Source organism: Macrotis lagotis, chromosome 1 (assembly GCF_037893015.1).
Source record: "Macrotis lagotis isolate mMagLag1 chromosome 1, bilby.v1.9.chrom.fasta, whole genome shotgun sequence".
Classification (NCBI taxonomy): Eukaryota; Metazoa; Chordata; class Mammalia; order Peramelemorphia; family Peramelidae; genus Macrotis; species Macrotis lagotis.
Window position 1 is genome coordinate 742,094,585 of NC_133658.1, and position 13,102 is coordinate 742,107,686.

At 33.6% G+C, this 13,102-nt stretch overlaps 1 protein-coding gene across 8 annotated transcripts in view; it reads left to right on the forward strand.

Moving 5' to 3' along the window:
• Positions 1-13,102, forward strand: part of PSPC1 (paraspeckle component 1) — a 100,809-nt gene that overhangs the window by 75,770 nt on the left and 11,937 nt on the right. The window contains exons 9-11 of one of the 8 annotated variants that reach the window (XR_012474318.1): positions 1-3,127; positions 5,897-5,953; positions 6,768-7,007. The exon at positions 1-3,127 is cut by the window's left edge and continues 18,258 nt beyond it. Coding sequence is in view for 1 of the 8 variants with exons in the window: in XM_074216266.1 (XP_074072367.1) it covers positions 6,768-6,794 (27 nt within the window). In the remaining 7 variants the exon portion in view is untranslated. Of the gene's footprint in view, positions 13,088-13,102 lie in introns of those variants that run through there. The other 7 variants (XR_012474320.1, XR_012474321.1, XR_012474317.1 and 4 more) reach the window with 7 other exon arrangements.

Sequence of the window (13,102 nt, forward strand, 5' to 3'; positions counted from 1 at the left end):
GCAAAAAAACTTAAAAAAAAGTGAAGAAAGTGAAAAGAACCCAGGAAAAGGGTCTTAGAGAATACAATAGTGGGCATAAATGCTATGAATGAAGGTAGAATGAAAGAACCTGTAGAGGAGACAGATTTTTTTTTTAAGGTTTTTGCAAGGCAATGGGGTTAAGTGGCTTGCCCAAGGCCACACAGCTAGGTAAGTATTAAGTGTCAGGTCAGATTTGAACTCGGGTATTCCAGGGCCTATGGTCTATGCACTGCAACACCTAGCCACCCCCAATAGAGATTAAAGAAGATTGAGTAGTGTCAGGAAATCACAGATATGTCAGGTTTTGTGGTCAGGAGTGGTAAATGTTGGCAGTCAAGGTTAAGAATTGAGGGGAAGCCATTAGATTTGACAATTTAAGAGAGATATATGACTTGAGTGATAAGAACTTTGATTACAGAAGGTTTAGAAAAATGAAAAAGAAAATGGAGGCTTGAATATTTAGTCTGAGGCAGGGGACTGAGACAGGAAGGGTGCAAGTTAATTCTCTAGCAGCTCACAAAAGTGCTTGGTAGAGAGTAGGTGTTTTAAATGTTGAGTTAACAATATAAAAATGGTGACAAAACATGAACTGTTAGGAGGATTCACTAAAGAAATTGAATAATTTGAAGTAGAGACCTGTCAAAGAAACTGATCAATTCTATTTGAACAATACCTTGTATGGCAAGTATTGCAGATCTTATATCAGTTTTTATAAATGAAAAAATCTCAGATTAAGAGTTTGATGATGGTCACATGATCTTCTTACCACAAATCCAGTTCCCTAGCCATTAAATACTAGGCTGTCTCTAATAATATGACATGGGCAGAGAGGAGAGATTGAGATTGAAATTTAACTCAATTTGGGAAAATTTTTTTCATCAAAAAATAAAAAGACATTTGTGGGCTTCTGAATTCATTTTTGAGTTCTACATGCTTAATTCATTCAACAAGTCATTGAGACATGAATAAGGAATTCAAGCTTCAATTGAAGTTCGGCTAAGTGATGCATTAGTTTCTACCTGCTTCTGGGATCGATTCTGTTCTGAATAAGTTCAGAAATTTTGCTTTAGCTGTTAAAAGTTAGAAAATGACCTCACAGGTGATATCCAATGTTCTCATTTAAATGCATTAATTGAGACTTAGTGTAATTTCTTAATTGTCAAATTTATAACTACTCTGTGATAAGATCGTCCTGAAAATGGGGCCTTTGAAGTTCCAGTCTACTTGTGTTTTCTTTAAACTGTTTTTAAATTATATGCAAGATTTCATTTGAAACTGGGAAATGTCTTGTAATTTTTAAAGCATATTAAATATAATATGGAAGTAATAGTGTGGCCATCTTTTCCCTATTTGCACTTTAATTTTCTGCATTTATTTTCTTTCTCAATTGTACTTCCTCTTTTTGTATAACTATCATAAATTATTTAGGTACAAATGTCCTACCTTTATATAACAATAAATTAAATACTATAACATTGTTTCTGTAAATGTTCATCTCACTCTATACTTCTCACCCATCATCTGCCTTTAATTGTCATGGTGTGATTTAACTGCAATTTTCTGAAGTCTAAAGAGATCAATCACTACATTGATTAGTGTTTTAAAATTGTTTTGCTTTCAGTTATTCTGCCGGGCAAATTTTGGTTTTGCCCACTACACAATCCTTGCCAGATTTCTCTGACGCTTACCTTTTCTCATTTTTTAGTGTATTACAGTACACAATTGTATTCCATTATATTCAGACTAAAACTTGTTTAGCTTTTGTTTATTCTTGATCTGCATTGACTTCAGTTATTTTTTACAGCAAAATGCTATTTAAAAGTATATTATTCCCTTTCATGGAATGAATTGTTAGTGAGTGGTTATTAATGAATGAACATGTTGTAAGAATTATTTATTTTCAAGAGTGAGTTCATTTTTGGTACTAGATTGGCATTTTCTATTTTTCAAATTCTTCCAGGTGACTATGAGCTGATCCATTACCCAAGTTAACTCCTTTCTTTCCCCTACTTTTAAAAAATATGTATTCAACATGCCAATATTGAATCTTCATTTAAAAGCAACAGAACAAGCACTCAACTGCCAGTGTAGTCTTAGACTGGAAAATGTGTGAAGCATTACTTAAGACTGATCAGTACAATTGCTTAGAAGTCACATCAGAAGAGAATGTCAAATTCTCTTTATGAGGACCAATATGAAAAATACTTGAGTAAATTAAGTAATTAGAGATTTTCATTGAGGTTGTAGCTTGGAAAACTATGTGGATTCTATCATAATAAGAGTTAAATCACTAAGTGTTTAATATGTGTCAGGTACTGAAAATAGAAATAAAGACAAGCAAAAAAACCAGTCCTTTTCACTTTAGGGCTTGCATTCATTGAAGGAAACTGAAGTATTCTTGAAAACTGAGCATCTGCTAACTTCATTTCACAATGAGAAAATTCAAGAGAAATTGATTGGCAGAATTCTGATCAAAACATTTTATATAACCTAATAACATCCTTCATTGATTTCTTTTGCAGGATCTTAGAATATGTTAATCAGAACCATGTAAGTATGTAGGATGTCAGGCTCCGTGGCACCATTGTGGTATAAGAACAGAAATGAAACAGTTAACGATGTTAGGACATTTTTGGAGTTCTTGTCATGCAGGCAATAGAGTTTTGGATATGGAGTCAGCTATAACTTTAATATTTGGTTTGACCTTTTTATAAATTGCTTCACCTAGGCCAAGTTCTCTGTTTTCTTATCTAAAAATGAGGGTTCCTTTTAGATCTAAAGCCATGATACTAGAAGCTCCAAGACAAGTCTTAACATTGCATTGATTTAGTTCTAAAGATGGTAATGATTTAATAGATGCACCCTTTTCTGACTATACTGGGATCTTCCTTACCTATTTTGACTTTTAATTCAAACAGAACCAGCTGTTCTATTTTGATAGTAAGTTAGTTTGTGATCTGTGTCAGTAATGTAATTTCTTAGATGCCATTAGCCACATAATACTATTTCCTATTGCTAGGACTTGAAAATTAGAAGATTCTGACCTGACTGCTCAGCCCAAGCAACTTCATCACCTGAACCACATGTACTTGTATGCAAAAATTAGGTACTTCAACTAGACAGCCTCTGAGATCTTTTCCATCCTTAGCTTTATGATTTGGGGGGGCAGGGGGGAGACGGCAAGGCAATGGGGTTAAGCGACTTGCCCAGGGTTGCACAGCTGGGTAATTACTTAGTGTTCAAGGCTGTCTTTGAACTCAGGTCCTCCTGATTCCAGGGCTGGTGCTCTGTCCACTGTACCACCTAGTGGTATTCTGTCCCATGGAATTCACTCTTAAGGTTATCTTTTTTTCCATATTAAAATAAAATAGTATGTTTGTAAATATTAAGCTATTATACCGTTCTAAAAATCAGGATTTCCTTATAACTTTAGCTTACTTCTTGAGCTCATTTCTTAGGTTGCTTTCTAAGATGATATGAAACCCTTAGTGTAGGACTTGCTTTTAAAACAATCAAAAACCAAAAAACTCAACTGTTTTGTCCTTAGGAATTTCTACCCAATCAGATTTATTTGTATCCTTAGGAAATAAGGTACCTTCAGCTAAGTACAAAGATCACTTAAAATGGATGTGCTTTCTTGATTTTTGTCTTAATTTTGAATTCCTATTTTGTATTTATAACATAGATCTTAAAGAATCAGAAAATTAAAATGAATTTCTTTCCTTTTTTTCCTTTTTTTTTAGGTTTTTTGCAAGGCAAATGGGGTTAAGTGGCTTGCCCAAGGCCACACAGCTAGGTAATTCTTAAGTTTCTGAGACCGGATTTGAACCCAAGTACTCCTGACTCCAAGGCTGGTGCTTTATCCACTACCACCTAGCCACCCCCATCTCCAAATGAATTTCTTGGAAAATTATATGTATGGTTTAAAAGTTTTGTCTGCCTTGTCCATCTTTTTTACATTAAACTGTCAAAGTTTAACCCTATGTTTAATTGTCCTTCATGAAGAATTTATTTTAGTAAAAATATCTTTCTGAATTTAATCATTAAAAACATTTTTGGGGCGGCTATGTGGCATAGTGGATAAAGCACCGGCCTTGGAGTCAGGAGTACCTGGGTTCAAATCCGGTCTCAGACACTTCATAATTGCCTAGCTCTGTGGCCTTGGGCAAGCCACTTAACCCTGTTTGCCTTGCAAAAACCTAAAAAAAAATTTTTTTTCTATAAACAATGGAACACAGCATTATGTAAAACTATGAATTTCATGTTATTTAAAAATTTTAAAAAGTAAAATCATTGTTGCTTTATAAATCATCCTGCTTTGTTTGTTCTTCCCTTTTGAGTTTCCTTTTGTTTTCTGAGTTTGGGTATGCCTTATTGCTAAATCCCCTACATAAATAGACCTGGGGCAAAGGGAGAACCTTTGTTTTATTTTATATTTTTTAATACTTTAATATTACCTGTAAATCTGGATTTCCTCCCTTGAGTTTTTTTCTCCAGCTTTGTATTTTAGCTATATTAGAGTTTTGCAAAATCTTAACATTTTAATTAGCGTTAGTCTTATTCTCTTTTCTCTTTTCCATTTTTTCATAAACTTGCCCAAGGTCACATAGCTAGGCAATTATTGTCTGAGGCTGGATTTGACCTCTGGTACTCCTGGCTCCAGGCCTGGTACTCTATCTACTGCACCACCTAGCAGCCCCTACAGCTTATATTTGTATAAGATATGACATTTTAGTTTTAATTTTTTCCACTGTTAACTCAATTTTCCAAACATTTTTTGTCAAATATTGAGTAATTAATCTACTGAAATTTTTTTATTACTGAATACATTACGGTAGTAATACATTTTCATCCTCTTTTATCTCCCACATTAGATTGAAAGGTGCACCTTGGCGGGGGGGAGACAGTGACTTTCTACTTTCTACTTTTTCTATCTATATTCCCAGCCCTCAGCATAGTCCATCTACAATGTCTGTTTAATAAATGGGAGGTTACTCTGCTGACCTTAAGGAAGCCACTTTTCCTCTTAATGTGTTTTCTCTCTTTAAAATGATAATCATATCTTTGTCCCTTGACAAAGGATGGGATGTTTGAAAAGTGCCTTGTAAATCTTAAAAATGTTAGCTAGTATAACTATTATTAGAAGAGGAGGAGGAATAATACATAATGATGATAATAACTCCTTTCGAATAAAGTGATGACAAGACTAGTCAAATTTTTGTTACCAGTTATGATGATCATAGCACCATTGAGTGATGGAAAGGAAATGTAAATATATTTATCTCTATGTTACTTTTTCAGTTCTATATTTTTATGTACTTTGATAAAGGTGTAGATTCAAAAAAAATTTTCTAAACAATGAAAGAGTTTTGCAAACTAAAAGACATTCATTTTGCATCCTCTACCTAATTCTTCCTTTGGAACCATCTTCTAAGGGATAGTTTTCTTAGCCTACTTCCTTGCCTCTAGGATGTACTCGTTTTATTGATTGCTTGCTTGCTTTCTTGTACTATATAGTGAACCCAACTGACCTTTTGTTTTCCATATTCAAGTCTCACATCCTATAACTAAGCTTGTTCTCTTCGCTTCTCACATCAGAAACTATTTTCTACATGAATCATTATTTCCACTCCTTTCCATTTATTGTGACATTCCTCACAAAAATTCCTTAAATTTATTTTATATATATTCCACATGTGCTTATATATGTTTCTTTTTCCCCCTTCTCCCAGAAAAAGACTGAATTTTTTATATTTGTATGGTGCATCATTTGACTCCTTCTGGAGCCTTTTTCCAGTCATGTTCATCACTTGGTGACACATTTGGGGAATCCTTGGCCAGTGGAACTGGAGTGACTTTCCATTTCCTTCTCTAGGTTATTTTACAGTTGAGGAAACTGAGGCAGACAAAGTGAAATGACTTGCCCTACCTTGTAAGTGTCTGAGGTCAGATTTTAATTCATGTCTTCCTAACTTCAAATCTAGAACTCTTAGCTATTCAGCCATCTAGCTACCCCAATCTAACTCATAATAGTTGCTTAATGAGTGCATTTTGATTAAGTAAAACCCTACTATAAGTTTGCAACCTAATTCTGACCTTTTCTCCCTGTGTATAGATTTTTCAAAGATAAACAATTAAATGATATTTAAAATACTTCTGACTATAAGATTATCTTAGGGTCAAATGTTTAACACACCTGTTTTATACACACACACACACACACACACACACATACACATTTAATTGTAGGATATGAAAATTAAGGATGTCAGAATCAGATGACAAAATATGCTCATTACATGGTGAGGGATGCTGAATAGATGATTATTAAGAAAAGGAAGAATTGTTTTTTCTCCATTCTATGGAAATAGAATTTTTAGCACCAGTTTTTAGAAATTTTTGCTTCCAATTTAATTTTCTCTCCCTCCCACTTCCTTCAATAGGCAGGCAATTTGATATATATTACACATGTATAAACATATAGGCATGATATTTTAATAGCATGTTTCAGTTTGCATTCAGGCTCCTCAATTCTTTATTGTAAATGTGAATAGCATTTTTCATAAGTCCTTTAGAATTGCTTTGGATCATTTTCTTATTGACAAACTAGATCTTTCATAGTTGATCATCCTTCAATACTGCCATTACTATGTATGATGTTCTTAATTGATTATGTTCATTTCACTCTGCATCAGTTCATGTAAGTCCTGGTTTTTCTGAAAGCATCCTCCCTTCATTTCTTATAGCACAGTAGGACTCCATCCCAATCATAAAGCTCAGCTTGTTCAGTCATTCGCAATGGATGGGCATCCCCACAAAAGGAATTGCTGTAAGTATTTTTCTACAGATAGGCCAGAAAAGGAAGAATTCTTTTAGCATATTCATTGATCCCACTGGGGTGAACTTTAAGAGAAAGGGAAAGAGTTGCAAATGTCAGGTAAGCATGTGTGTGTGTGTGTGTGTGTGTGTGTGTGTAGCAGTCTACATTCCTTTCAGAAACTACCAGACACATTATTTCAGATCCATTTGAGTATTTGGTTTTATTGTATTTAAATGAGTTGAGTTCTATTTATCAAACTCTTTAAGACTAGTTAATGTAATTACTTTCCAGCGTTGATAGTCCTTTTAGAATCTGTGTTTCTCTCAAATATATTTTAACATGGTTGTCCTGGATTTAATGCTTAAATAGTACTAAATAGCATGAACAATTTCAGACATTTTATTGCTTCAGGGGAAGTTAAAGGTTAGACTCCTTTCCCTCCCCTTTCCAGTCCTATGTAGCAGAATTTCCCACTTGTATATAAAATTTATGTTAACCCTTTTAGTCCCAAATTTTACCCTCTTTCCCCCTACATTATAAATATTAAACTGGCTAAAATTTAATTACGTATGGAGAAAAAAACTGCTCATTTAATTTTGCTCCTTATACTTAAGACCTACGTGACTCTGGGAGGACATATAGCCTTCATGGGGCTTAGCTTCTTCAGTTGTAAAATGACTTTTATACTAGATATACTCTAAGCAACTTTATAGCTTGTGCATCCTGAATGTTCATGGAATATTTGCTTATAAGATATCCTAAGAAAGGTCAAAGGTGTATGAATTATCTCCATTTTTCCTATGAGAAAGCATCATAAAAATGATTATTCCTATGTCAAACTATAAATGGTGATGCCACAAATTTAACCCTCATTATCATAGTGGTGGTGCAATTCTTTTTTAACATATAGAAAATATATTTTTTATGAGTGCATTGAATAGAATTCCAAATTATAACTGATTATATCTTAACAATTTCATTCACAAAACTTTTCCAGTCAGTAGATTGCTTTGTGATGAGCTATCAATAATATTGAGTCTCATTCAATCAATGAGTGAACTTGAGTTATATATCAAAATCAGAATATTAATAATAATGTTGATCACTGTAGAGTTCTCATTTACTAACTTGTAATCAATATTATTCACTAGAAAATTTGCATATGTGTACATTCATATTACATGTGTGTTTATACACACATGTGTGGTAAAAATGTGATTCTTCTAATTAGTATCTAATGTGTTCTAAGTTCTGTGCTAGGTTACTAGGAAGTATAAATGATGACTATCATTTGTTCCCCTTGTAAACTTATGATCTTGGAGCTGTCATCAGAATATTTCTATACATTGCCATAATTCTTTACTTTTTTTTTTTTATCCTGTGAGGAAATTTAAGTAGTATTTCCATTTTACAGATGGACACTAAGGTTCTTAAGAAGATCAATGACTTTAGTCACACCTTAGGCAAATGTCTGAACCTGGAATTTACACAAAGGAGTCATTTAGCTGAAGTTTCTGGTAAGGTAAAAATAAAGGATATCATTTCCTATATCTAAAGGAAGAACTTACTGAATAAAAACTTACCTTCTTATCAGAGATTAGGCAACTCAAGACACCAAATACTTTGTTCCTGGTCCCTGAATTTTGTTTCTCAGTTCCAACATTTCAAATCCAGGTTATGGTAGTGGATAGTAGATTTACCATTCATGAAGAAAAGAATTATTAAAATATAAATCTTCACAAATGAATAATGACATCTAACTTCTTTTGTGAGTTTTTAAAATTGTTTTCATTGAGGCAATGAGATTTTATGGTAACAAATATGAATATATATAGTATCTTATATGATTTCCTTTTTTTTTAAGAATCCCCACAAAATAGAATTTTTTTTTGTTTATGTAAGGGTACCTTGCCTTTTCTATGATTACTTTATTTATTTGCTTTTTCAAGGCAATCCAGTTAAGTGAATTGTCTATGGTCATCCAGTTTTATGTATCTGAGGCTGCATTTGACCTCAGGTCCTCTTGACTCTACAGCTGGTACTTTAAATACTGCACCATGTAGCTACCCCCACGATTACTCTTAATACTAATGATAGTGTCTATAAACCTTTGGATTTGTTCTTCCTACGTCTTAATTTTTATAATTTTAAGGATCAAAAGATAGAAATGAGAAGTTTATTTGGACAGCTTTTGACATATAGACAATTTTTATGTGCTCTTGATAACCTTAGTACATTTTACAAGAAAGTCATAAAAGGTTTGAGATGTTTAAAACCTTAGGCCCCTTTTTCTTTTCTTAGATTCCCCCCTATTCAAATGACTGTTGCCATAACTGAAAAGCTAATTTATTGTTTGCATTTTATGATTCTGATTAGAATTGTTATGATTTATAATTTGTACTATACCTTAATTCATGAAACTTTTATTTACACCTTAGTTTGCTGTTTCCCTTTCTCCCATCTTTTAGAAGTATTATAAAATACTGATATTCTTTTAAAAATAAAAACTGTCAAATAGATGTTTGTGTTGCTGTTCTTGTTTTTGTTTTTAGGGTTTTTCTTGCAAGGCACACAGGGTTAAGTGGCTTGCCCAAGGCCACACAGCTAGGTAATTAAGCGTCTGATACCGGATTTGAACCCGACTCCAGGGCTGGTGCTTTATCCACTATGCCACCTAGCTTCCCTGTTCCTGTATTGTTTTAAAATCCCCAAAGCTCAGAATGGTCCTCAGTTAGTTCACTCTTAGTAAATGTTTTATGACTATTTACCAGGCTGTGTCCTAATTGATAAATATGCAAACAAAGGTAAAGGACTGTTCATACTATCACAGTGTTCACAGGCTAATATCTAATGATTTGCAATGGCTTATTCTAGGAGATTGGAATTTTATCTCAGACCATATACAAAAACAAGGAAGCTAGGAGGCAGATGAGGAGGGAGAGAATTCTAGAAATGGCAGGATTGACCTGTGAAAATACCGAGTAAAGAGATAGAATTTCTTTTTACTTCAGTTTTGTTTTTATTTTTACTTTCACATCCTTTCCTCTCCATACTCTCACTTACTTGTTGAGAAGATTAGTATTATATTATACATACACACTATACAGGACATTTTCTCATTAGCCATGTTCTGGGGGGAAATAAATACTTTAATTTATAGATTATGAATCCTTTGGAATTGTAATGGATCATTGATGATTTGCTAGTCATGTTTTTATTCCTCATTATTTTATACAGGTTGCTTTATTATATGTAGGGCAGAGGTGTAATAAGACAGATAATTGTTAAGGTTTCAAAAGACTTTGAATACCAGAATTTTCTATTTGATCCTAGGGGTTCTAGGGAGCCATATGAAGTGGGGCAGCATGTTTTAGGAAAATCTCTGCTGAACAAAGAATGGGTTGGTTTGGGGAGAGATTTGTGGCAGACACACATACCAGCAGGCTATTGCAATAATTCAGGCATTAGGCTTAATGAGAGCAGACTTAGATGTGGTAAGTCAGAGGAAGGAAGGGGGTGCGTGTATCTGAACCTATTACCTGCCATGTGATCATCAGAACTACTGTTGAATATCCCATTGCACTGGTTGATAAATTTAAATTGTTGAGGTTTTTTTTGGTACATTATGGCTAAATGTGTTTCTCTTTGTGCAACTTAGCACATTTCACATTTGTATAATTCCTATTAGTAGATTTTCTTAATGTCCGTCCAGCATTATTTTAGACTTTGTCATGACTGATTTTTCTACTCCTGAATATACTTATTATTTTTGTCTGTCTTTAAGTACTCTTTCCAGGTAAGAAGAATCTTCAGTTCCATCACTTAGTCCTTATGATCTATTGTCAAGCACGTTCCCATTCTGGTTCTTCTTTGGGGGGAGGGGGTGGATTTTGCAAGGCCATGGGGTTAAGTGACTTGCCCAAGGTCACACGGCTAGGTAATTATTAAGTGTCTGTGGCCAGATTTAAATTCAGGGCCTCCTGAGTCCAGGACTGGTACTCTTTATCTACTGCACCACCAAGCTGCTCCTCCAGTTCGGCCTATGACTTTCCTCCTAAAATGAAGTTTCTAGATTTCAATGATGTTCCGGAGGTGGTTTTACAATTTTATAGTACAATAACCTAGACATGAACCCTATGCTTTCTTTTAATGCTGCTTAAGTTTGCATTAATTTTTTTGGCTTCAGTGTCTTTATTGATAATGCGCTTACATTTTACTTATTTATCACCTAATTCTCTTTATCATACTTGTTCCCTAGCAATGTCCAAACCGTTTTGTACATCTCAAATCAATTTTTTTTAAACTTTGTCCCAATAACTTTGTTTTAGCCTTTTGAAATCTTTTTGAATCTTTAAAATACATCTTGCTACTATCCTCATTTTGCATCTTGTAGAGTATGTCACATTTTCCTTAAATCTATTCTAGTCTAGGATAAAACATTCCATAAGATGGGATCTATCACAGATTTTCCTTTAAGAGACCTTCAAATCAATCAAGAATCATGAATTAAGTAGTCTATGATAAGCACTGATTATTTTTACCATCTGAACATATTGGTTCCAATCTTCCTCAACAATTCTGAATTCTTTTTATTGGACTATCCAGATCTAAATCTTTCCATCTTTTAATTCACAAATAACAGTTCAGTCACTGAAAAATCAATGTGAATTTTTAAAAAAAATTTAAGGCAACGGGGTTAAGTGACTTGCCCAAGGTCACATAGCTAGGAAATTATTAAGTATCTGAGGCCGGATTTGAATTAAGGTCCTCCTGACTCCAGGGCCCTTGCTCTCTCCACTGAACCACCCCCCAATTACATTTATTTTAAAGGAAAATATGAAATATAAACCATTTGTCATATAGCTTCCCTAGTTTATTTTTGTTAACTTTGGATTTTTCCCCTTTATTTGCAGTGTGTCCCCTTCGCCCTTTTAATAAAGTGAACAATTCCCTTTTAATAAAGAATATAGATCCCCCAAACCATGGAGATTTTATCAGTAAAGTTTGGCCATATTAAGTTAGTCTTCTATACCCTGTTTCTAATCTTGCCAAAGAAGCTAGAAAGAGGTTAAGGGTTTTGGGGGACAAGCTTGGTCATTATTTTTGCAACATTCCCATTGAATGTTCCATTTTATTCTTTCCTGTTTACATTGTTGCTATTCACTGTATTTTATTTTACCTATTTTTTCCCCTTTTTCTTTGAGTCAGTTTGTTGGCTCATGCTTTTCTGTGTACTTCATAATGTCACATTAATATTCCATTATATTTATATACTGTAATTTCTTAGACTGTCTCCATGCTGTAGTCTTTGTTCTATGCTGGGTCGAAAAGGAATGCTTCAAAGATTTTCCTGAATTCATCCTTTTTCTCATTGGTCTGCTTATGAATTTCTAGAGAGTAAATTAGCAATCAAAAGGCACAAATATGTCTGAAGAAATCTGCAAAAACTTACCTTAAGAACAAGTTTCTTAATGCACAACAATTTGTCATGAATGAAAAAAGTTGAAGGCTCATTAATATTGTTAAGAGTTGTGGAATTAAGGGAATAATAGTACACTTTTGGTGGGAAAGTGAGATGACTTAACTCTTGGCACAAAATTTTGAATTACATAAAAAATTATTTTTTAAATACTATTGCAATTTTTAATGAATATATACTTAGCATTTTGGCAATAATATTTGACATTTCAATTTTATTGCTTCAAAAATATACTTTGAGCCCCCAAAATTTGAGGTATATTTGCAAATTATGAAATAGGGTTATTATGCTGTACCTTCTGTAGTTTAGACTGTGCTAGTTCTTTAATATATTTTTACAAAATAGTCACTACTTAGAAATTTTCACATGGATTTGTTTTTTCAAATATGTGGTTGTTTTTAACCTTTTAATTCTAGGGGGAAAAATGAGTATTAAAAAAAAGTTTGGTTCTCTACCAATGACGTTTTTCTTTTTCTCTTCCCTTTTTTAGTTACCAATGGTGTTGTCTGTCATCTTAGCCATGAAGGCAAAGGAGTAAATGCAAATATGAACATTGTTGCTGACCCATTCATCATGGAGCACTATTTGATAGCATGGAGAGACTCTCCCCTTATCCCCTCCCCCACCATTTTCCAGTACATATTTGGATTGAGTGCATCTCAGAAGTGAAGCTCTTTCTGTATGATGATAATGGGCATGATCAAAATGTGTTTCCTTCTGACTGAAAGCCAGAAGAGTTTTGCTTCAGTGGAATTCACTGTCTTTAGGTAAAAAAAAAAAAT